The sequence below is a fragment of the Ovis aries genome, chromosome 24 (genome assembly GCF_016772045.2).
Source record: "Ovis aries strain OAR_USU_Benz2616 breed Rambouillet chromosome 24, ARS-UI_Ramb_v3.0, whole genome shotgun sequence".
NCBI classification, from domain to species: Eukaryota; Metazoa; Chordata; class Mammalia; order Artiodactyla; family Bovidae; genus Ovis; species Ovis aries.
This window is the reverse complement of record NC_056077.1, coordinates 36,986,810-37,012,758: the sequence shown is the minus strand read 5'-3', so window position 1 is coordinate 37,012,758 and position 25,949 is coordinate 36,986,810. Positions and strand designations below refer to the sequence as shown.

General features: G+C 43.1%; 1 protein-coding gene and 1 pseudogene across 5 annotated transcripts in view; one reads left to right on the top strand and one right to left on the bottom strand.

Moving 5' to 3' along the window:
• The first annotated feature begins 9,691 nt into the window (after positions 1 to 9,691).
• The window catches only part of LOC101110727 (cytochrome P450 3A28), a 32,672-nt gene continuing 16,414 nt past the window's right edge, over positions 9,692 to 25,949 (top strand). The window contains exons 1-8 of one of the 5 annotated variants that reach the window (XM_060405684.1): positions 9,692 to 9,894; positions 13,010 to 13,098; positions 14,559 to 14,652; positions 16,477 to 16,529; positions 18,782 to 18,881; positions 22,195 to 22,308; positions 22,571 to 22,659; positions 23,965 to 24,113. In XM_060405684.1, coding sequence (XP_060261667.1) covers positions 9,892 to 9,894; positions 13,010 to 13,098; positions 14,559 to 14,652; positions 16,477 to 16,529; positions 18,782 to 18,881; positions 22,195 to 22,308; positions 22,571 to 22,659; positions 23,965 to 24,113 — 691 coding nt within the window. In that variant the 5' untranslated portion in view covers positions 9,692 to 9,891. Of the gene's footprint in view, positions 9,895 to 12,805; positions 13,099 to 14,558; positions 14,653 to 14,852; positions 14,938 to 16,476; positions 16,530 to 18,781; positions 18,882 to 22,194; positions 22,309 to 22,570; positions 22,660 to 23,964; positions 24,114 to 25,949 lie in introns of those variants that run through there. The other 4 variants (XM_060405683.1, XM_012104567.5, XM_042240249.2 and 1 more) reach the window with 4 other exon arrangements.
• Positions 13,892 to 13,991, bottom strand: LOC114110699 (small nucleolar RNA SNORA70; annotated as a pseudogene).

Here is a 25,949-nt window from a genome sequence, read left to right as displayed (position 1 = left end):
GCAGTGGCCATAAGACTGGAAAAAGTGTTTCATCCCAACCCCAAAGAAGAGCAATGCCAAAGAATGTTCAAACTACCACACAATTGCACTCATTCCGCATGCTAGGAAAATAATGCTCAAAATTCTTCAAGCTAGACTTCAACAGTATGTGAACCAAGAACTTCCAGATATACAAGCTGGGTTTAGAAGAGGCAGAGGAACCAGAGATCAAATTGCCAACATCCGTTGGATCACAGAAAAAGCTTGAGAATCCCAGAAAAACATCTACTTTGGCTTCATTGAGTACACTAAAGTGTTTGACTGTGTAGATCACAAGGAACTGTGGAAAATTCTTCAAGAGATGGGAATACCAAACCACTTTACCTGCTCCCTGAGAAATCTGTATGCAAGTCAAGAAGCCACAGTTAAAACCATACATGGAACAATGGGCTGGTTCAAAATTGAGAAAGGATTATGTCAGGGCTGTATATCGTCACCCTGCTTATTTAACTTATATGTAGACTACATCATGTGCAATGCCAGGCCGGAAGAAACACAAGCTGAAATCAAGATTGCCGGGAGAAATATCAATAACCTCAGATATGCAGATGACACCACCCTTATGGCAGAAAGTGAAGAGGAACTAAAGAGCCTCTTGATGAAGGTGAAAGAGGAGAGTGAAAAAGCTGGCTTAAAACTCAACATTCAAAAAGCCAAGATCATGGCATCTGTCCCATCACCTCGTGGCAAATAGATAGAGAAACAATGGAAATAGTGGATACTTTATTTCCTATCTTTTTTTATTTTTTAATTTTATTTATTATTATTATTTTTTTTTTTACAATATTGTATTGGTTTTGCCATACACCAACATGAATCCGCCACAGGTGTATACTCCAAAATCACTGCAGATGGTGACTGCATCCATGAAATTAAAAGACGTTTTCTCCTTGGAAGAAAAGCTACAACAAACCTAGACAACATTTTAAAAAGCAGAGGCATGGCTTTGGCAACAAAGCTTCATCTAGTCAAAGCTATGGTTTTCCCAGTAATCATGTATGGATGTGAGAGCTGGAGAATAACAAAGGCTGAGGGCCGAAGAATTGATGGCTTTGCACTGTGGTGCCGGAGAAGACTCCTGAGAGTCCCTTGCAGAGCAAGAAGATCAAACCAGTCAATCCTAAAGGAAATCAACCCTGAATATTTAGTGGAAGGACTGATGCTGAAGCTGAAGCTCCAATACTTTGGCCACCTGACGCCCAGAGCCCACTCACTGGAAAAGACCCTGATGCTGGGAAAGATTGAAGGCAAGAGGAGAAGGGGACAACAGAGGATAAGATGGTTGGATGGTATCACCATCTCAATGGACATGAGTTTGAGCAAACTCCCAAAGATGGTAAATGACACGGAAGTCTGGTATGCTGCAGTCCATGTGGTCACAGAGAGTCAGACACAACTGAGCTATTCAACAGCAGCAACGGACAACAGAAGACAGGTTTCTCCCTGTCAGAGAAGTGAGTCCCTGGCCCAGGAAAGGGGAAAACAGCAGAAACCCCGCGGAGCCAGAGACTGGAACTGCATGTATCAGTGAACATCCTGCTTTTCTTTGTAGACAGATGACAGCTAGTTAGTTGGATGATGCACTACAGATAGACAGCTGATATAGATGGAGAGATGACAGGTAGATGCAGATAGATCCATGCGTCTGTGTGGTGGGTGGAGAATCTGCCGCTGGAGTCCTGCTCAGGGACCTGAGCTCATACAGCTGGACAGACCTGCCCAGCCCCGATCCAGGAAATAATAATCCAAATGTTTATGACTCAGCAGCCCCTCACACAGCAGAGGGGAAAGGAGACATTTAAACACAGTCAATAAGAATGAAAAAGGTGAAGATTCAGAGTCAGAAAACTCCCAGCCTTTTTTTAAAATTAATTTTTCAACTACAACTTGAACTCATGTCTCCTTTTGCTAACAAACAACACAGTTCCTAACCTTGCTTACTCTATAATGCTTGTCCTTTTTGGCTACTCCTTGAATTCATATGAGCTCTTGTGAGTGAACATTTCTAGAGGGTTTGCTAAGGAACAGGCGTGTGATGGGCAAGGTCACATGTTCTCGTCCCCCAGTGACACCAGGACTCTGACCTGCAGGTTTAGGCCCCAAGCCCCTCAGGTCATGGATCAGGGTCTGGTCTGACTGAGCTCCTATAGGAAGGGAAAGACGTAATTATTAACCCTCATTCTACAGATTAAGCAACTGAGCAGGTTTAAATAATCCGCCCACAGCCTGCACATCAGTCACACTCTGTGGATGCCTTCTAGGCAGCTGTGTACACAGTACAGAGAATAGGTGTCCCGGAGCCCAGAGAAGCCTCCGGGACCTGATGGACCAGGTTCCCAGCCACACCCTTCATTTGCCCTCTCTGCCTCTGGCAAATTCTCAGATTATTAACTAACATTGTTACAAAAAGTCAAAATCCCAGAAATTTTACTATGTCACAACCACTAACATGCTTATGTTAAAAAAAAAAGGGAAAACAAAAGTGTTGGTGACAATGTAGAGGGAATGTGGAACCTTCGTCTATTGCTGGAGAAGGCAATGACACCCAGCTCCAGTGCTCTTGCCTGGAAAATCCCATGGACGGAGGAGCCTGGTGGGCTGCAGTCCATGGGGTCTCAAGGAGTCAGACACCACTGAGCGACTCCCCTTCCACTTTTCACTTTCATGCATTGGAGAAGGAAATGGTAACCCACTCCAGTGTTCTTGCCTGGAGAATCCCAGGGACGGGGGAGCCTGCTGGGCTGCCATCTGCGGGGTCGCACAGAGTCGGACATGACTGAAGTGACTTAGCAGCAGCAGCAGTAGCATCTATTGTTAGTGGGGATGTAAAGGTACAGCAGCTCTGTGGAACAGTTTGGCAGCTCCTCAGGTATTTAAGCATAGAATTATGGACTGTGCTATTAGTTGTATGACTGCACAACTGCACTCCTGGGTAGATGCCTAAGAGAACTGAACACAATTTCTCAAACAAATACATACACCTGCATGTTCGTAACAGCACTCTTCACAAAAGCTAAAGGGCAGAAAAAGGCAAACCAGTGGATGAATGGATAAACAGATTGTGATATATCCATACAATAGTTGTTTCTTCAGTTATCAAAGATATGAAATACTAATACATGGTACAAGAGAGATTAACTTTAAAAACATGTAAATGAAAGAGACCACACATTACGTGATTCCATTTATAGGAAGCATTTGGAAGAGGCAAATCCATGAAGTCAGAATGTGCATGAGTGGTGGCCAGGGGCTGGGAGAGGACAGAGTGGGGAGGAGCTGCTTATGGGCTCAGGAGTGCCCTCTGGTGGAATGGGAGCGCGCTGGAACTAGAGGACGTGGTGGCACGACACTGTGAATGTGCGAAATGGCCCCGAATGGTTGATTTATGCCGAGTCAGTGTCACCTTGGTAAACATTTTTAATCTCAGGACTGTACCCTAACAAATTCAAGACAGGTCACTGTCATGCCAGAAAGCCCTGTCACTTTTCCCAGACATCCTGCACATCCTTCAGCTCCCTGCTGAGCTGTCCAGGGTGGAACTTTGGCCCTAGAATTACAGGATCTCTAACTTGGCCTGTGATCTGATTAGCAGTAATAAAAATTGGTTGATTTAGACATTGTGCTTTGCAACCAAGAAATGACAAACACACTCAGCAATGGTAATGATGACAAGATGGACCATTCTCACAGCCTGAATACCCTCTCTGCTTCTCCTCTTAGGCAAACTCTGCTCTGTCCCTGGTACTGCAAGCAGTGTCACCTCCGCTGGGAAGCCCACCCATCCCTACAGTGGCTCCAGATCCCACTTATCTCCGCCTTTCCCATCCTCCTGATGCCTTTGGAGGTGTCTGCATGCATAGAGCACCCCACCTAGGTAAGCGCCTTTGTAGTAGTTATATACCTGTTTAACCCCCTCTCACTGGTGAGGCTGGGACAACTCACTGGTGAGCAACTCACAGTGAGCAACTCACTGGTGAGTTGCTTCTAATAAATAGAATATGGCCAAAGAGACGGGATGCCACTCCTGGGATTAGGATATAAAAAGACTGTGACTTCCATCTCGGGCACCCCCTCTTGCTCCCTCACTCTGGGGAAAATGGCTGCCATGTTTTGAGCTGTCCTGTGGAGAGCCCCCAGTGGCCAAGATCTGAGGGGGCTGCTGGGCCACAGTCAGCAAGGAACTGAGTCCTTGAACTGAGGATCTGAACTCTGTGAGACCACCTGGAGGACCTGAAAGTAGGGCCTTCCCCGGTTGAGACTTTGGATGAGACTCATCCCAGCCTGCCTGATGGCAGGACTGTAACATCATGAGAGCTTGAGCCAGAGGTTCCCAGTGTAGCCACACCTGGCCTCCAACCCAAGGAGCTGTGACATGGCAAATGCTCATTGTCTCAAGGGGTTATATTTGGGGATAATCTGCTAAACATTGTAGACAGGTAGTGTGCCTGCTCTGGTCTCTGTTCTTGCAACAACTGCAGGGACCATCTTTGCATGAATTCCAACTGAGTTTGTGCAGGGAAGCCTGACTGTGCCTCTCAACGTAGCAATTCATCTGTAATACAGAAGTTTTAGAGAATTACTTCCCTGTGGGAGGAAAATTTTCCCAAAGGGAAAGGAAAACCAGTGGATACCCTCTTCTCCCTTCCTTCCCTTGGATGGGCTGCTCTGTAGATAGTGGTCATATGGCCTCTCAGAAAATGGTCTGTTGATCAAAAAGTTGATTGCCTTTGATCTCAAGTGTTGGCCAGGTTGGTTAATGAATTGTATAGACTCTTCTTCCTTGCTTTGTTCCTATTTTCCTTCACCCTCCACCCCTGGATCAAATTTGTCATAAGGTAGTAGCACAAAAGTCTATATCTCAGGCTTCCCTTTTATGGGAAAGCAAGTTAAAGCACATGTGTTCCTTGAAAGTTACTGTAAAACTCGCTGGATGTGAAGTTTCCTTTGGGGTAGATCTTGACTTCCATGTAATTTTATTTTATTATTTTATTTTTTTACTATTTAACTTTCTATTGTTCTCGGATTGATTTTGATCAGTTATGTTTTCCTAGGAACTAGCCTATTGCTTGTGATATTTGAACTAATGTTATTCACAGTTCTTGAAAGGGAAAGAAAGTGAAAGTCGCTAAGTTGTGTCCAACTCTTTGCGACCCCATGGACTCTATAGTCTTTGGAATTATCCAGGCCAGAATACTGGAGTGGGTAGCCATTCCCTTCTTCAGGGGATCTTCCCAACCCAGGATTGAACTGGCATCTCCTGCATTTCAGGTGGATTCTTTACCAGCTTAGCTACCAGGGAAGCCCACAGTTCTTCAGTCAGTCAGTTCAGTCGCTCACTCATGTCCGACTCTTTACAACCCCATGAACTGCTGCACGCCAGGCCTCCCTGTCCATCACCAACTCCCAGAGTTCACCCAAACTCATGTCCATCGAGTCAGTGATGCCATTCAGCCATCTCATCCTCTGTCGTCCCCTTCCCCTCCTGCCCCCAATCCCTCTCAGCATCAGAGTCTTTTCCAATGAGTCAACTCTTCTCATGAGGTGGCCAAAGTATTGGAGTTTCAGCTTGAGCATCAGTCCTTCCAAAGAACACCCAGGACTGATCTCCTTTAGAATGGACTGGTTGGATCTCCTTGCAGTCCAAGAGACTCTCAAGAGTCTTCTCCAACACCACAGTTCAAAAGCATCAATTCTTTGGCACTCAGCTTTCTTCACAGTCCAACTCTCACATCCATACATGACCACTGGAAAACCATAGCCTTGACTAGATGGACCTTTGTTGGCAAAGTAATGTCTCTGCTTTTGAATATGCCATCGAGGTTGGTCACAACTTTCCTTCCAAGGAGTAAGTGTCTTTCAATTTCATGGCTGCAATCACCATCTGCAGTGATTTTGGAGCCCCAAAAAATAAAAAGTCTGACACTGTTTCCACTTTTTCCCTATCTATTTCCCATGAAGTGATGGGACCGGATGCCATGATCTTAGTTTTCTGAATGTTGAGCTTTTTTTTTTTTTTTTTGAATGTTGAGCTTTAAGCCAACTTTTTCACTCTCCTCTTTCACTTTCATCAAGAGGCTTTTTAGTTCCTGAAGACTTTCTGCCATAAGAGTGGTGTCATCTGCATATCTGAGGTTATTGATATTTCTTCCGGCAATCTTGATTCCAGCTTGTGCTTCTTCCAGCCCAGTGTTTTTCATGATGTACTCTGCATATAAGTTAAATAAGCAGGGTGACAATATACAGCCTTGACGTACTCCTTTTCCTATTTGGAACCAGTCTGTTGTTCCATGTCCAGTTCTAACTGTTGCTTCCTGACCTGCATACAGGTTTCTCAAGAGGCAGGTCAGGTGGTCTGGTATTCCCATCTCTTTCAGAATTTTCCACAGTTTATTGTGATCCACACCATTCTTGGCAGCAATTAACTTAATAGGTATGAATAGATTACCATGAAGTGTGGCATGTTCTTCAGGCACATGTCTCTTCCTTAACAATCTTAGTATATGAGAATTTTAAAGTTAGGTGTTCCTTGCTGTGGAATGAAGGGGCACAAGTATGCCCTGTGTTACTCCCCCTTGCGGATCAAGGTCATTTGCATTGATTAGAACACTGTTGTTGTCCCTCAGTCATGTCTGACTCTTTGCGACTCCATGGACTGCAGCACGCCAGGCTTCCCTATCCCTCCCTGTCTTCCAAAGTCTGCTCAAACTCATGTCCATTGAGTCAATGATGTCATCCAACCATCTCAACCTCTGCCGCCCCCTTCTCCTTTTGCCTTCAATATTTCCCAGCATCAGGATCTTTGCCAGTGAGTTGGCTCTTTGTATCAGATTGCCAAAGAACTGGAGCTTCAGCTTCAGCATCAGACCTTCCAATGAACATTCAGGGTTGATTTCCTTTAGGATTAGCTGGTTTGATCTCCTTGCTGTCCAAGGAATTAGAACATGACACTGCCTAAATTTCAGTCCTCAACAATAACTAGCCTGTCACCACTGGGATAGACTCCAATCAGCTGGACCAGGCCCTGAGGTAAACAGAGCAGCATATGGTCCTATTTGGGTTAGTGAGAAAAGTCACTGTAACTGAGAATGTGTTTCGGGGAAGATGAAGGCATATAGGTTCCACAATGATTTTGTTTCCAGAAGAATAAGAAAGGCTTTTAGCTTCATTGAGTCAGTTAAGTGGTCAGTACTTAATTGACACCCCAACGTGCCATGTTTGTGTACCTCTCAGTCGAGGGCATGGAGAGGTGGATCCTCATGGCCTGCACCTGTCCTGTCCTTGCTGCAATGAGATGGAGTCCCTGGTTCTCAAGACCCATTGGGGAGCACCTGGGCAGGGGTAGTCATGGAGGTAGGAGCCAGAACCTTAACCAATTTCTGCTGCAGCCTGGGGTCTCACTATTACACATGGTGACCCTCATCATGAAACAGCAAGCCTTGAATACTGGCGTTTTTGAGCAGCAGTAGACCTGCCAATCTTTCTCTACATTAGTGTCTTTACAACATATTTTGTTTGGAAGTTTTGTGGAAACCACTTGCAGTCTCCAGGCCTCAGTTTCTACATGTGTAAACTGGAGATTAAGTCTTGACCCTATTTAACAGGCCCAAAAAAGGCGCCAGAAGAAGGAAGTAATGTATCAGAATTCCTGGGACTTTTGACCCTACCTTTCCTGGGGATCATCTTCCGGCTTCCCATGTCTATCTTTTGTTGGTACTAAGCTTGCATCCACTTCTCTCCTTTGCTACCTGTCTGTAGGGCTCCGTTATCCGAGATTCCAAAGGTATGCCCCATACTGAGGCTGCTTGTGTGTCTCACTTCCTCCTCTGGGAGGCTTCCCCCAAGGGAGGGGACTATAAAGGTTTCTGGCCCACAGTCCAGCACAATACCTGCATCTGACATTCACAAATTAGCCTTGCATCAATGAATGAATGAATAGATATATTCAGGTATTGATTGTATTTCCAGTGGTAGCTACGGATTTTAATAGGGGCCTCCGGGAAAAAGTCTAAACCAAAAGTTGATAAGCTATGATGGTAGAAACATCATGCTGCATGACAAGGTCCCATGGAAATCCAAAGGGCAGGTGCCAGAGGTGGGACTTACTGCAATTCACCAGTGAGACATCCACCCACTCAGGCCAGTGTTGGGCAGCCTGGGGACTTTCAGGCCAGAAGGATGTAAAGTATCAGTGAAAGTTGAATATCACTTTCTCCAGAAGGACTGAAAATGAGAAAAGATGAAGGGAGAAGGAAGTGTGCAAACACAGGTGAAATGTTCTTTGTTTCCATTGAGTTTTAAGAACGTTTGAAGTTTTATTTTTCATATGATTCAGAGCTTCTCAGGCCAAAGAGATACAGGATTTGATCAGAGTGAAGACAATGGACCAGTGTATATTTCAGACCCCCAGTCCTATTGTTCCTCCCATTAGAATGGGTGGGGTCACAGATGCCACTGACCTCTACTCTAGCCCTCCTCCTTACTAACTCTTTGCTTCCCGTTAATAATTTTCAATCTAATCAATGAAAGGTAAGCAACTGCTCTGACCACCCCCTTTGCCCTGTAGAAAACCATCATGTCATCTTTGTGGACTCCTGTGCGTCTATATGCCGCATCCCTGGTGGATAAGGAGGTTGGAGGTCCACTTGGTCATTGGCGGCTTCCTCCACTTCACTCTCCTCATACCCATTGATCTTGGACTTGTGGCCTTTCCAGAGAGAGGGGATCATTCTTTGGTCAGGAATCTGTGTAACTGCTGTACACTGAAGACCCTGAATCGATGCCATTGGTGCAGCCGTCACCACATGGTCCATGTCCTGCCTCTCCTTCTGGGGCCCTCTTGTCGACAGCATCCTGATGGATCCACCTGGATGTGCAAGGATGCTGGCCAAGGCCAGCCAGCTCCTCTTGTTTGGTTACTGATCCTGGGAGATGGTGTGGTCACCAAACAGCCACGGGAAACAGATACACAGAGGCCCAGGGCTCTCACTACACCAACTCAAGTCCACCAACATTTCACTCTGCAGAAAGCACTCTGCTACCAACCAGGAACCCATGGCCACTTTACTCAGGCTGTAACCAAGGTCTCAATACGTTAGGGGAACAGATGTGCAAGTCGACAGTGGTTCTGGAGAATGTTAGAACCATAATAGAATTGTGTGCAGGGGATACAGTTGCCCAGAAGAGGAAGTGGTTATTCTTGTTTAAGGAGCTTGGTTAGCAGAGTCTCAAAACCATGTTCTTTCTGAGCTGGAATTTGAAGGATGAGTCGGTGCCTCATAGGGAAACAAGGGTATCAAGGTTGAGGAAGGTATTTGGGTGAATAGACCTAGCTTATTTGGTTGATTTGGATGATTTCAAGTATTAAAGTTCAGGCAGTTACAGAGATAAGGAGAGTTTAGAGGATATTTATCGCTAATGGTTTTATTTGAGTTTTCCTAACCTTTGAACTTACTGATAACACTGATTGAGTTGTTATTGAATTCCCAGAGAACATGAACACAAGGGAGGTCAAAGTGTAATGTCCATAATGCTTTCTCAACTATCAAGGCAGAAAGGGGTCTGCAGGTGGAGCCCAGGTATTCCTTCACTGGCTGAAGCTTCAGCTCCACCCACTTCCCAGCACATAAACATTTCATTGCAGCATTGAATCATCACAGAGTGTGAAAGGAAGCAAGTGAAGAGTAGTACACAGAGCTGAAAAGAAACTCAGAGGAGGGAATCACAGCGGAAAGGGGCCATGGAGCTGATCCCAAGCTTTTCCGTGGAAACCTGGGTTCTCCTGGCTACCAGCCTGGTGCTCCTCTATGTGTGAGTAACTGTCAAGTCTGATCTCCTCTGCAACCTTGGACTTGCATGGTAATGAGGTCCCACTTTCCCCTTAGTGTTTTGAGGATTATTTTATGGAGCAAAAGTAGCTTAAGCTATGGATGCTACAGATACCAATGGGGTTATTATGGATCTTAACTCAGTTCTGTTGAAGGAGCAACCAACCAACCCTCGCCCCCAGCCCTGGCAGTTACAGTTACAGTCTTTTCTATAACTACAAAGACTCAGCCACAATGGAGCAACTAAGCATTCACACAGAGAATTTAGTGATTTTATTTGTTCCCAGGGATGATAGACTACTAATTTTCATAGACCCAGACTAATCAACCAGAATCCACCTGGGGAAGATTTAAAGAAACTAGTCCCGGTGCAGTGGGATACTCTCTCCTTCTCTAGTTCTGGGGATCCTGGAGACATAAAGTAACTTGGGATTTGTCTCCTTATCTTCACCTTCTGGGTTCAGTATCTGCTGCAAAGTGTTGAAGGAATGGCCCCTGTGTCACTCAAGGGGTTCCTGCTCCCTTCCTTCCCTCCCCAGATGTCATTTACACAAGGCACCTGGTCACCCAGAGCTGGAGACTGATCACCCTTCAGATCAGCTCTTCCCCTTTTTATATGCCCTTCTGCAGGGGGCCACTGTGAGGAACTCCGCCCATGGCAAAGGTCATGAGGAAGGAGGCTTGGCATACGCAAAGGCGTGATCAAGCCTCAGGAAACCCCCTGTTCCCGAGCATCTAACCCCAAAACCAGAGTCTGTTTTATGCTCTCACCTACACCTCTGACTTTACGGGGGTCTCTCCCCCATCACCATTTCTCTCGGAGAAGGAGTTAACTTGCAGCTCCAAGTCAATAAAAATTCCTGGGCATGACAAGAGTGTTTCAGCTTACGGACTCCTCTGAAGGTTATCTAGCCCGCCTATATAGGTTCTTCCAGCCACATGTGATTGTTTACAGCCTCTCAACCTGAGAGGCACAAGATGTTTTAGACTTACTAAAGGCAAATTCCTTTGGGAAGTTGGAAATTGTCAGTATAGTGGGTTGGTTAGGAATTATATTGGTGAAGGGTTTTTCATTTGTTGTGCCAATAATTGCTGCTAATTCCCTGCCCTGGGGGTGACAAGGGTGTCTCAGGTCAAACCTCTCTGCTGACAGACTAGCTTGTGTGACAGGATTATCCATACTCCTGCCACTACACAAAGGATTGTTTACTACCTCTCAACCATAAATAGCACAGAGAGTTTGGAGTATTTTGAAAGTCTTAATTAGCATAGGGCTTTTCTCATTGTTGAGTCAATGATTGCTGCCAGGCCTCCATATCCTTAGGCACCTGGGAATATATTAATCAATGTATTTGGAATATAGAAAAGGAAATATAGTAGTTTTTAAGGTTAGCAATACTACACTTTTTGAGTTAATGAATTTTCTCTTTTGTAATAGATCACTGTACTTTGTTATAAATCACTGTGTCCTTGCTATGTAAAAATGTAACTTTATCACTATCTTAAGACTAAATAGATCTTAAGGGGAACATTGGGGAAAGGATTTTCATTTGTTGGGCTGATGTTTGCTGCTAAATCTCCATATTCCCTGCCCTTATAACAAATATAACTAGCATATAGGAGAAATAAGTATTAACCTTTAAGCATATAGGAGAAATAAGTATTAACCTTTAAGATTAATCACGTTAACCTTGGGTTAAATGAATTCCTTTCTTGATTGTAACTCACTACACCCTCACCCTATAGGAATGCAACTTTATTTGGAGGGTGGTGCCTGGCTTAAGAAAAATAACCCTTGGAAAAAATAAGTTTTTTGGTTATCAGAAAGAAAGGGTCATAAAATGTCAGCAGGTCTCATGGCCATAAAATGATGTAAAACCCCTAAAACCTTTTTTTTAATACATTTATGTGAAGCACCTGATTTTGATAAAGGGTAGGACTGCTGACCCCTGCGTGACTCTGTATTCATCCCTATGTGTAACAAAAGGTATATAAGCAAACCCGAAAATAAAGAAATCGGATCAGTTTCCGGAAAGACTGGTTCCCCCATGTCGTTCTTTCTTTCCCCTTCTGGCTGAATTTCCATCTGGAATGTGGGTACTCACCAAGCCTGCTAATTTTGCCTGGGCTTCTAAGATTGGATCAGGGGGGCCTCAGTGCCTCCTCTCCTTCGGGAGAATGGAAAGATGCCTGTGGCCTGTGTAGGTGGTGATTGGTATTCCTTGTGAATCAAGTTATTCAGCCTCTTTTTCTCTGCTAATTTTCGAATCCCTCTCTATCTGTAATTAAATAAGTTATTTCCAAGAACGCCAACTCCGTCCCCACCTTTGAATCACCCTGGATCCACCGGGGCTGGACCCTGGCACCCTTCCCATGACACTCCCTGCCAAGACTCAATTCCCTCAACCTGCACTATGTAGAACCACCTACCCCCAAATGAGCAATCTCTAGTGGAGAGGAGACTTGGCAGAAACCTTGAGATTATATTCATTTCTTTCAGCTATTCCTCCCCTCTCTGAGAGCTTTAACATCAGCATAAATTTGAGAGTTTATGTAACACATTGAAAGTACAGAAGGAAAATTGATTCGCTCTTGTTGTGATGGCAAAGGAAGGAACTGGGGTGGAAATAGCTCGTCAACCCCATTTTGAGAGTAAGTGTCCATACCCGCCCCACCTGCCCTGGAGGACGGATCCAAACATCCGGCTGGGCTTGGCCAAGAGGCACCTGCTGCGTCTTCAAGCAGAGTCTCCTTCAGGCAGTTTCGGGGTTTCCTTTATCACACTTATTACCACATTATCATATAAGATTTGGTGGATTTGAACAGAATATTTGGAACTTGTAAGACCTTAAATGGTAAACTTCATAGAGGAAATTAAACATTCTGGGACATTTTCTGTTTATTTATTCTGTGTTACACAATACCTCTTTTCTTCACTGCAGGAAAGTACCTGAAATTTGGAAGGCCCACATTTCGCTAAAAGCGCTTGGACGGGAATGTTGGACCATTTATACACACCACGCTTTTCAGTCATACCTTTCTAATTTGCCTCTACAGAGTTAGCCTGGGAGGCCTAGCAAACTTGAGCATTAAAACCATTTTCAGCAACTTTTCCCCTCAACCCCTCTTCTCCTCCACTCTGCCAGTTCTCAGAAACAGCAGATTGGAAAGACCTGCAAGATTCCACACCCCGTGTTGTGAGATTCCACACAGGACACGGGAAGATGAGTTTCAGGTATACCAGTCATAGAAAGCACCAGGCTTTATGGCTTTTTGAGAGTTGATATACAGAGGAGTAAACAAAGTAATCTGTGATTGAGCATCTCAAAACAAAACCCCCAAAAAAAGAATGTGCCTTGCACTAAGTTTACAGGTGAGTGTCACAGGTTGGAGGACCAGATACCGTTTGAGTAAAAATGGTCTGAAATGGATCCTTTAGTCATTGTTTCACTTATACAGTTCTATTCAGTGGTGGGAAAGTCAATCACCTTTGTCTGTAGGGCATGTCCACCAAATTGCCTGACGAGAGAGACTTGAGTGTAACTGAAAGTTGCTTATATTTCCATGATGCCAAAGGAAGTCTTGATAGGTTTCTCCTTTTTTTTTTTTAATAAGACAGTAGGATTTATTGATGGATATGAGTAAGGAGAGGACAGCACCAAGGCTCTGATAAGTGCAGGGCCTGTCATTTATCCAGACGGCCAGGGTTAGGGATGTGTTTGACCTCACAGCCACCCTGGATGAACTGCTTTTCCGCCACCAAATTTTCAGATTCATCTGTAGTTAACTTAGGAAAAAGCCCACCTCTTGGAGATATGGGTCTCTTGGTGACCAGTGAACTTGAATTTGGCCCTGCAGAGAGCCTCACTCACATGCTCATTGTTCTGCAGCTTGATGTGGATGGACACTATGACTCGGCCAATGTGGACCCTGGCCACTGTGCCCTGGGCTTTCCAAAGACATGATACATACCTGTCTGGAGCTTAGACTGAAGCCAGCATGTCAGTCATGAAATGTCCACTGGAAAAGTCTGGCTCCAAGGTCCCTTAGGGCAACCAGGCTGTTACACTACTGAGGAAGCTGCTGTTTACAGCCATTCCACAGGGCACAGTTCGTACTTTACAGAAATAAGAACACTATTATTCTCTAAGACTTGATTAGATTTAAGACGAATTAAGTCCTAAAATGTGGTCAGGACACAGAGGGAAAGAAAAGAGTAAAAATCTCCACGCAGATGTTAAGAACAATGTCACAATGGGCTTGCAGTAAGAGTTATACTGTGGATGAATTTAAGCAAAATCTCATTATTGAAATGCATAAATTTCTGCTTTCTACATAAAATGAGAATCTCCAAATCATCTAAAAGTCAAGTTACTAAATAAATATGAGTGAATAGCAGCCTGAACCCCTCAGGACCACTGAAATTGGAAACATTTATCAAGTAATCACTCTAGGATTAGAACCATGAAGACTTCAGCTGCTTTTAGCTAATCGCCATTACCTTTTATGGGTTATATAGTCGTGGTGGGCAAGAATAAGATGAGTGAAAGTAATATCACTTTTGAAGTTGCTAATATTATTATCACCTACATGTTACCTCCCTAGTTTTTCGATTCCAGTTCTCAGTCAGTGACTGACCAGCTCCAGGACTTATTTCACAATTCCTGTGATCTGGCTTCCTCTTTCCCTTTATAGATATGGGACTTATTCATATGGACTTTTTAAGAAGCTGGGGATTCCTGGGCCAAGACCTGTGCCCTATTTTGGAAGTATTCTGGCCTACCGCAAGGTATGTGTCGTTTAAACTCCCTCTTTTGATTCTTGTGGTTGCAAACCTCAGCTGAGTTTCACGGTAACACTGTCCCTCCTCAGAAGGAAGTTCTGAGGCTTTATACTTTCGAGAAGTGATATCATGTGCCCCACCTATCACATGGCCAAGTGTACCACACACCTCTCTTTTTAGCTGTCAGGATCCTCAGATTTTGTCTCAGTCGGATAGACAGGTTCTTCGGCTGATTCAGCAGAGGACTGTGTTCCATCTTGTGCGGACTGCGAAGAGTTTGCATCCTGCCAGGTGAGGTTTCCCATGAAGACACAGGCTTCACTGTATTAGGAGGGAGGCTTGAACAAGGTGCCCAGGCATGACTCATTAGGCTGCACACACTCGAGTCAGAACTTTCCTAATGGTCGCAGAAGCTCTTGGTTGCATTTTTTTCTTCCTCCTCGACTGTTTGGTAACTTCAGTTTTTCAGGCAGCCTGTGTATTCAATGGGGCTTCTCTGGTGGCTCTGATGGTTAAAAAAAAAAATTCATGATCAGGTAATTTGCACATACTTGAATTATCCGGTAGTTCCTGCAGTTACCTCCCTGGCTCTCCCCAACTTTTGCTCGCCCTGATGTCATCTGCATTTCGAGGAATGTAACAAGAGCTTTTTGCTTTACCTCTGTGTATCCAGAGGAAGCACTTTGGGGATATATCTGAACCATGAGTAGGTTTAACAGAGACAAGATGGTAGTTGTCTAGTTACTTCAGATATTTAACCACTAAATATATTATGGAGTTTAAAAAAAAAAGACAGAATCACATAAACAAAATCACTAGAAAGTATATGACTTGACAAAATTATTGAAATTTAGTTTAACTCAGTGGAATATACTAGGTAGTACATGGATTGTGAATTCTAACTGAGCCTTGATATTAGCTGAAGGTCGTGAGCTATGTACAGATGTCCAGGGGCAGAGCTCTGTTGCAGGCTACTCTCTGCCTCAGATTTCCTTTCCTGCAGACAAGAGGCTTGTTTCTCAGATACTGATTCTCCAAACAGAGGCCTTCATTGTCGCATTACTGCGTAAGAACTCTTGAACTTGTCTCCTTCTAAAAAAGCAATAATTTATTTTCTATCTTTCCCAATGACTCCTTAGTAGATGTACTCCATGCCCAATGTTTCTGAGACCTTCATTACCATAGTTAAACCATCAAACATCATAGCAGAAACTTAATGACAGGAAGGTGACTTTTTTTTTTTAGTTGCAGAAGGGACAATTCAGGGCAGGTTGTTTAGTTGGTGTTGTCATTTTTGTAATTGTGACCTCTCCCCATCTTTTCTGTGTTAGCTGGAAAACTAGAAGGTGAGTCCACTTGTCATCTGTTCATTCATTCACTTATTTTCTCACTCAACACACATGCCTTAGAGTTATTTAAATGTGCTGGATGAAAAAGGTTACTGGTGTCTTTAACTTGTAATTCTGCTAAAACTCTAGAGAGGGCTCATGAGATAAATGAAAAGTATGCTTAACTAGGAGATGCAAGTATGTACAGGCCACTCTAACTTTCCCTCAGCTTCAGTTTTCTCACCAAAGACAAGGAAGTACTTAGTATCCACAGGCAAGTTAAGCAATTAGTATCTATAGTAGTTAGAGAAGATGCAGGAGTCATTTTTATTTCTATTTCCAATATCCACTCTATTTCCTCTGAGACGTCTCTGAGTAAGAACTTCCCTCCAACTACCCAAGAAAATAATAAGCCTGAGTAAATGTTTCAAACATTTTTATCCCCAAAGAGGTAGGTTTCAATGCATTTAGATTAATAATCAAATTTTGTTTCTTTTTGCAGGGTATTCCAGAGTTTGACAATCAGTGTTTTAAAAAGTATGGGAAAATGTGGGGGTGAGTTTTCTGGAAGCTTCCATTGAATAAACTTGTTATAATGAGGCACCCCCTGTGGTGTGGAGGACAGGCTCAGTCCAGAGCCTCTTGGGATGAATTCATTTATTTTAAAGCTTTTGGAGGTTTGTTCTACCAGGGATCCCAGATGTCACCAGGCCCATAGGCTGAATCTGGTCTGCAGAATCACAGGTCATCGCTTTTCTCCAGACTTTGAGGCCCAGAGACTCCTAGCATCACTTTCTGTCCAGTATCTCACTCTTCTCCCCTTTTATATTTTCCTTTCTAATGTTACCTTTAATTGCATAATATGCATTATTCCAGAACATTCTAATATATGCCATAAATGCATTTTATAACCCTTTTCCATAGGATTCACTTTAAATTGAAAGACAAAATCTTTTTTTTTTTTTAATTTTGGATCTAATATGTTCTCTTGGGGAAAGAGCTGGAGGTTACAGGTAATATGAATGGGATACCATCTCTTCTCATCTTTTTCTTTTCTGTACGAGTATGGAGGGTATTTTTTGTTTCGTTTTTAATTTTCAGCCAAGACGTTCCAATAGCATTGCAGTTATTGTTTTATCTAGTATTTTTCTCTGACTTTGAAGAGATGTGGGGTATATCTAAGCCAGAGTGGGTCACATGGGCTGATGTACTTTAGGATCTGTTGGAGGTTTGGTGGGAGCAGCAGGAGAGGTGTCATTGGTGCTTCTTTGCCAAAAGCAAGTTGAAGAAGGCCCTCCCTCTCTGGACCTCTTCATCTTCTCTGATCAGGTCCTCAGAAACCATAGGGCCCTACTGAGTTGCCATGATGCCGAACGGTAATGTGGTTGAATGAGAAGCATATATAGCACTGGGCCACCACTGGCCCAGCTCCAGCTGCCCCTTCAGCCTTTACCGCTTGTGAGCTCTGGGTGGAGTCACTTTTTCATGATAGATCCCAGATCTCTCCTTAGAAAAATTTTCTCATGCTTGGATTTAAATGAGGACCACCTGGGAGAGCTTGTTATAAATACAGACTTTGAGCCCCCTCATCAGTACAGCAAATCAATATGACCTGGGGTGAGGCCCAGGAATCTAAACTGTAACTGGTAGTGAAAGAAATACTAAGGCTGGAGTGACATCATGAATATAAAGGGTCACCCAAAACACTAGCCCTTCTCCACCCAGGTGTTGTTTAAAAAGCATGATGGGAAGAAGGGAATCATCCAAGTAATAGGGTCAGTTAGGTGGAAGAGCAGATTAAGTGCCTCCTCAATCCCTTCTGTCACTGCTTGAGCACTAAATGCTCTTGACACCCACTTAGACCCTCTGGGTTTTAGAATGGTTTTTGGAAATGGGCAGAAAAAAGTGCAGTGGTTCTCAGCGATTTTTACATCTGATCACAAAACCATTTGAAATTCATCTGTGAAGTCAAGGGAGGACTAGGAGACTTGTAGAAAATGTTCCAATTTGTTCTAGCCATTGCAAATGATTGATAGTGGAAGGAAAATGCCAGAAGATAGTGTAAATAACTCAGAGTAAACCTCATGCCAGTGGCCCATTCCCATGAACAGGCATCCTGACAGTCAGGGGATCAGGCCAAATTGGGACGTGTCATATCTGAGGACTCAGCTTTGTGTGGTAGGTGGGTCAAACGTGGGCCTGCCGAGCTGCTGATAGATATCATCTACATGGAGCCTGAGGCCCATGAGACCCATGCAGAAGAATAAATATAAGTAATGGAAAGAAAATTTTTTCTTTTTTAAAATTAATTAAAAATTAATAATTTCCTTTAAAGTAAACTATAAAGTAAGCAAATTTTGGAGAATAGAAAAATCTTTTACAATCCTATTATCACTTGTGGAGCAGTCCAAATCTGTTTGCAGACGATTGTCACATAGTTAGGATCAATGTGTCTACAAGTTTCCTATGCCTTTTTCATGCTTTTGATATGTCTTCAAAAATTAATGGGTAGGCTCTCCCTAATTAATTGTTTTTTCATTCTTAAACAGTTTTCTTGGCTTATTTACTAAGCTAACTTCCTCACTAATACTGAAATATTTTAAACTTAGAAAAGTGAGACTAGTATAGGAAATACCCACGTACATAACACTTAGACCAAACAAATGTTCTAATGTTATTTCTAACGACAATTTCTAGAAGTAAGGATTATCTATAATAATATCAGAATGATAGTCTGGACTTACAGTGTGGCTCCAGCTGGGGAATCTGTATCAGTAAATTTAATTAGATCTCCTTTCCTTGCACAGGTTTTATGAAGGTCGACAACCTATGTTGGTTATCACAGATCCAGATATAATCAAAACAGTACTAGTGAAAGAGTGTTATTCTGTCTTCACAAACCGGAGGGTAAGCATCCATTTCTTTAGCTTTAAATTTTATTTGCTTATTAAATGCTTATTCTGTAATAATTTTAAGTCTACAAGATGCTGTCGAGAGAAAAAATACAGGAAGGCACTATGTTCTATTCCCTTCATCCTGTTTCCCTCGGTGGTTAGCACTTGCATAATTAGAGTACATCGGAGCAGGAAGTCGACACTGATACTATCCACAGTGCTTATGCAGATTTCATCAGTTTTATGTGGATTCATTTGATGCGAGAGAAGGTGTCTGTGTGTGTGTTGCTCTATGGAAGTTTATCATAGAGGTAGATTTGTGTAACCACCACCACAGTAAATGTGCAGAAACCTTCCATCCCCATATGCTCCCTCTGTGTGTATGTGTATGCTCAGTTCTGTCTGACTCTTTGTGACTCCATGGGCTGTAGGCCGTGGAATAGAATCTTCCTGGCAAAAGTACTGGAGTGAGTTGTCCTTTCCTCCTGCAGGGGTTCTTCCTGACCCAGTGACTGAACCCTCGTCTCTTGTGTCTCCTGCATTCTCAGGCAGATTCTTTTTTTTTTTTTTTAATCTTTTTTTTTTTTTTTTCAGGCAGATTCTTTACTACTGTGCCACTTGAGAATCCCAAGGTTCCCTGTTTAACTATTCATTTATAGCCACAGTGAGTGGCTTGTCTTTTCCTCTTATCAGGGTCTTAGAAGAGCAAAAAATTTATTTTCATGAGGTCAATTTATTCCTTTATTTATTTATTCTGTTTTTCTCTTTGAGTCTGCTTTTGTAACTGTTGCATTTTTTAGTTCATTTATCATTATATTATAAAGTTTCAAATTTTCTACACTTCAAATTTAATATCTCTTTGGTGAACATCTCACTTCATTTTTGTACTTGGAAAATTTGAGTATATTGTTATCCTTTGGGCTTCCCAGGTGGCGCTAGTGATGAAGAACCTACCTGCCAATACAGAATACATAAGAGGCAAGGGTTCAATCCCTGGTTTGGGAAGATCCTCTGGAAGAGAGCCTGGAAACCCACTCCAGTATTCTTGCCTAGAGAATCCCATGAACAGAGGAGCCTGGCAGGCTACAGCCTATAGGGTCTCAAAGACTCAGACACGACCGAAGCGACTTAGCACGCGTAGCACACATGTTGTGTTTCCTGTGGCTCTGAATTTCTTTAGAACAATTATTTTGAATTCCTTTTCAGGCAGTTCGTAGATGTTCACTTCTTTGGGATGACTTACTGGACAGTTATTATCTCCCTTTGGTCGTTTCGTGTTTCCTTGATTCTTGGTGATCCCTTATCTTTCAATGGTGTCTATGTCTTTGGAGAAGCAGTTACTCTTTCTAGGCTTAATCAACCAAGTTTGATAAGGAAGACCTTTACTTGTGATGGGACACACAGTGTGCTGAAGCCATCAGTCTAGTGGCATTGGGTGCCAAGTGTGGAGGATGGGGCGTGGTGGGTCCAGTTCCAAGGGGAAATGATTGGCTTTGGCACCTGGGTCCAGAACACCACCAACTACATGATATTTGACACCAATAACTGAGAGTCCGAGGTGGTTCTAGGGATGTTGAGGTCTTCAGCAACACAGCCAAGCCCAGTGTTGAGGGATCAGGGCCAGCAAAGTGGTAGCCAGAATTGGGGGGCATGCTCCTCTGTGTGAGCTGACTACAGGCACATGCCCAACATGAGGACTGGGGTCAGTGGCTGGGACTGGGTCAAGTGTGGGTACAGGAGCAGCTTTGAGTGCTGCGCTGTCAGTGTGCGCTCATGTAGCTGCAGGGACGAGCTACACGCACGTGTGGCATTGCCCGCCAGTGACAGGAGTCAAGACTGGCTCCAGGCGCCTGAGCAGCTACTCACGTGTTACTGTGGGTCCTGGATCTCAGGATGTCACTGGCTGGAGCAGCTCTGTTGGGGGCGGAGGGAAAAGACAGGACTCAGGCAATTGGAGTCTGCTAATGTAGAACCTTGGGGAGTGATCAGCAGCAAAATTTTCAGGGGTCTTCAGTGACTGTGCTGGCAGTTGGTTTCCTCATAGTAAAGGTTCTGGGGTTTTTTGCAGAGCAGGATACAGAGAACCCCAGTCACTCCTGCTGTGTGGTTGACATTGACAGCCCTTACCCTTCTTTCTTTGCTCCTAGTTGTCTCTGGATGTCTCAGCTTTGCCAGTCTCTGGGTGCGGTGAATCCAAAGCAGGTCATTTGTTCAGTGTTCTGAAAGGCTAGGGAATCTAATAACTCATCCTGCTGTCCTCTTTCCAGTAAGGAGAACTGTTTCAGGCTGAGGAGGGGTTCCTCTTGGCACTGAGCAGTCTGGCCTGGGGGACAGGCTGATGCAGGCAAAATGAAGCTATTTTCTTTACCAGTCTGTGGGTTATTCTCAATTTTTTTTCACTGCTATGTTGCTGAAGCTTCTGGACTCCTGAGGTCTCTTAGACCTGTTTTCATTTATTTAGCACTAATTGTTATTTGTGGGGTGAGAGAAACTGGAGTCTCCTCTGCCATCTCGGTGACATGACTCCAGATTTCCTCATTAGTGTGCTTTTAGCTATAAGATTTTTTTTTGTAGATGCTTTTTATCATGTTGTGTAAGTTTCCTTCTCTACCTACCTAGTTTGTAAATTTCTATCATGAATGGGTGTTGGAGGTTTCAATTTTAAAACAGAATATTTGGAATATGGAAAAATGTCTCAAGCAATTTGGCTTGATAAGCCTGTCCCAAGCTGAGAAACAAAATTATATCTTTCCTTTTTCCTTCTATTCCTGGGGGGTAAACAGAAGAAAAAAGTATTTTCGTACAATTGTAACATTTCTTCAGAATAGCAAATAGACTCCTTATTTTTGATGTATTCTATTTTTATTTTTAAAAAGTCTCATATCAAGAAATGTTTTGAATCCACATGCTGTAGACATGTAAAGAAAGAACTGGTCTGAGACAACATATGTTTGTCAAAGCTATCAGCTCTCTGTCACTAGTTAGTTCCCTTGTATTCTGCACAGACCAGGAGGATGAACTAGGTCTTATTCCTGCCTATTCCCTTGGAAAAACCCTTTCTATACTACATGGGTCATTTGCACTTAATAGGATACTGAAATATGAAATTTGGAAACCACATCAAGTGGCTGGATGTCTTTCCTCCACACTCACAGAAACCTAGATATTTGGGATAAATATTTATTAAGCATCTAGCATAGGATCTGCTACTAAGTAGATAGTCACTAAATATTCGTTGAATAATTGGTCCTTATTTAAGAAATCTTCCACAACTGCTGAGACTTCTAAAACTTATACAGGGTAAATATGTTTTGCTTTTGACCTAGATTTTTGGTCCAATGGGAATCATGAAAAATGCCATCTCTCTGGCTTGGGATGAACAATGGAAGAGAATACGGACGTTGCTGTCTCCAGCCTTCACCAGCGGAAAGCTCAAGGAGGTAAGAAAAGAAGAGGACTTTCAACTAGAAACTTACGGAATGACTCTAGGGACAGGTAGAAAGTGAGGTCATAGTCTCTTTTCAAAGAGGAGTCTGCTGAGTTTGAGTTTTCCGACGTTGGTCTTTTATCTTTACACCCTAGAGAGACATTTTTAAGATTTTTATAAAATGTCAGTTACTACTCCATGCTTAGGAAAGCCAGGTCCTCCTAGGACTTGAGTCTCCACATTTGACTTCATGTGATGACATATTTCATGTCTAGATGCTCCCCATCGTTGGCCAGTATGCAGATGTGTTGGTGAGGAACCTGAGGAAGGAAGCAGAGAAAGGCAATCCTGTCAACATGAAAGAGTAAGTAGGGCTGAGGCTACTGGTCCTCTGAGCTCCACTGAGAACTTCTCGCTGCCTACCATGGAGTCCAATTCCACCTGCTGTGTCGATCTAGTGAACAGACACAAGTAGGTCGTGTTACAAATCTAATGGGCCACTCCAGAACGAATGGTGTTTCATCAAAGAAAGCTGGGTAGCCAGGAGAGAAAGTGTCTTTTTTGTGCCATAAAGGGCTTACCTTCTTAACTATGACTTTATGGATATTCCAGAAGACTGAAATAAACAGTTTTGAAAGGAGAACATTATCATCCCAAAGTATTGAGTGTAGAGGGTGTGGCAGAGGAAGGCTCTTGGCATATATTGGCAGGTAGTGCATTGGGCAGTAAATTTACAGTATTGAACTTGAAACAGCTTAAATCTCTTCACACTTTTCCTACAGAAAATACTAAATATTAATTCTTAATCACTATTTGTTCTTCTTTCATCCTCAAAAGAGAGAAGGCCCTGTACAGGCTATGGGTGGGGTAACCATAGTTTTTGTTGTCTAAACTGAGATTTTTAAAAAAAACCAAAACTATACTATAATAACAGATAGAAAGGAAGACTGTCCCAGGGAAGCTGAGGACATATGCTCACTTAGCCATGGGATTTCCTAAATCAGTTTGGAAGGATTTTTGTTAAACTCAGAACATTTTTAGTTCTTATGGTTCACAGAAATGATTCTTCCCTCAGGGCAACCACAGACCACTGGGGTTGAGGAAGACAGGTCTTTCAGGAGCCTTAGCCAGGAGTGTAAGACAAGGAGGGATGATGTTCCTGGCAACTCAGGGCACTGCTGTTACGTAATGCGCTAAAGGGAAATCAGCCCTGAGTACAGATTTTATGGTGAAGCAAGACCGAGGTCAATGTCCCCTCTCTTGACTCCCCAGGAAAAGTTGATTATTCCACACTTTGTCTTACTCAAACACAGTCCTTACACACTCATTATTGTCCACAGTCAAAACACATTACTGTACTTACAGTCTGATTGTGTGTGTTTTTCCCTCTATGACAAGATCCCCGAATTCAGGGGCTGGGGGTCTAGGTTGCCTTAGTGTCCCCAACTCCCTAACGGAGGGCCAGCTGCACCACTCACATGTCATACACACCTCAGGAGTGAGTGATAGTAGCAGAGACTCTTCTATGATCCAGCAGGTGGTTCTGAGAGAGTGTGGCTCTTTTTCTGTCCGCCTGGGCATCAGATTTTACATGCGTTTCTTGTTGCACATGTTGGACAAGGATAAAGAGGTGTTGACTTTACCTGAACATGTCTCTCTCTCCACTCAGCATGTTTGGGGCCTACAGCATGGATGTGATCACTGGCACAGCATTTGGAGTGAATATTGATTCCCTCAACAACCCACACGATCCCTTTGTGGAATACAGCAAGAACCTCTTAAAATTTAGACCCTTCGATCCATTCATTCTTTCAATAAGTATGTGAACTACTTTATTTCTTATTCTTTATTCCTTCTTTCATCCCTCCTTTCCTTCCTCCCTCCCTTCCTTCTTTCAATCCTTCCTTCACCTTTCTTTTTTTAAATAATAGGTGTCAGTTCAGTTCAGTCACTCAGTCATGTGCTGCTCTTTGCAACTCCATGAATCGCAGCACGCCAGGCCTCCCTGTCCATCACCAACTCCCAGAGTTCACTCAGACTCACGTCCATTGAGTCCGTGATGCCATCCAGCCATCTCATCCTCTGTCGTCCCTTCTCCTCCTGCCCCCAATCCCTCCCAGCATCAGAGTCTCTTCCAATGAGTCAACTCTTCACACGAGGTGGCCAAAGTACTGGAGTTTCAGCTTCAGCATCATTCCTTCCAAAGAAATCCCAGGGCTGATTTTCAGAATGGACTGGTTGGATCTCCTTGCAGTCCAAGGGACTCTCAAGAGTCTTCTCCAACACCACAGTTCAAAAGCATCATTTCTTCGGCTCTCAGCCTTCTTCACAGTCCAACTCTCACATCCATACGTGACATGCAATTCACATACCACGTAATATACCAGTGTGAAATGTATAATTCATTCATTTTTACATCTTACCTTTACATCAACAAATGAAATGGACATGGAAGTTATAAACAACATTCAGTATATACATTGACTATTATATCTATGTGTGTGTGTGTGTATTCACAGAACTGAATATTATTCAACCAGGAGAGGAAGAAAATCCTGCCATTTGCAACAAGGTGGAAGGACCTTGAGGGTATTATGTTATGTGAAATAAGTCAAACAGAAAAAGGTGGATGCTTATATAGAATTAAATTTTTAAAAAAAAGACAAAAACCTAGGTCTTCCCTGGTAGTCCAGTGGTGAAGAATCTGCTTCCAATTCAGGTAATGAGTTCAATCACTGGTTGCAAAACTAAGATCCCACATGCCACAGAGAAAACTGAGCCCACAGGCCGCAGCAAAAACACAGTCAACCAAAATTTTAAAAAATAAATTAATTTTAAAAATCCAAAACTAAAAAACAAGAAGAAGAAAACCAAACTCATATAAAAGCAAGATCAGATTGTTTTTAGGAGAGGAGTGGCTTGGATTGGTGGGAAATTGAATAAAGGTATTCAAAAGAGGCAATTTTTCAGCAACAGCATAAAAGTATTGCCAGTGTAATGTACAATGTAAGTATACTTAACACTACTGTGATTTACTATATTTGTGATTTACTAAAGAATGAAGGGATGGAGCCAAAGTAAAAACAATACCCAGTTGTGGATGTGACTGGTGATAGAAGCAAGGTCCAATGCTGTAAAGAGCAATATCGCATAGGAACCTGGAATATCAGGTCCATGAATCAAGGCAAATTGGAAGTGGTCAAACAAGAGATGGCAAGAGTGAGCGTCGACATTCTAGGAATCAGCAAACTAAAATGGACTGGAATGGGTGAATTTAACTCAGATGACCATTACATCTACTACTGTGGGCAGGAATCCCTTAGAAGAAAAGGAGTAGCCATCATGGTCAACAAAAGAATCCGAAATGCAGTACTTGGATGTAATCTCAAAAATGACAGAATGATCTCTGTTCATTTCCAGGGCAAACCGTTCAATTTCACAGTTATCCAAGTCTATGCCCCAACCAGTAACGCTGAAGAAGCTGAAGTTGAACGGTTCTATGAAAACCTACAAGACCTTTTAGAAATAACACCCAAAAAAGATGTCCTTTTCATTATAGGAGACTGGAATGCAAAAGTAGGAAGTCAAGAAACACCTGGATTAACAGGCAAATTTGGCCTTGGAATACAGAATGAAGCAGGGCAAAGACTAATA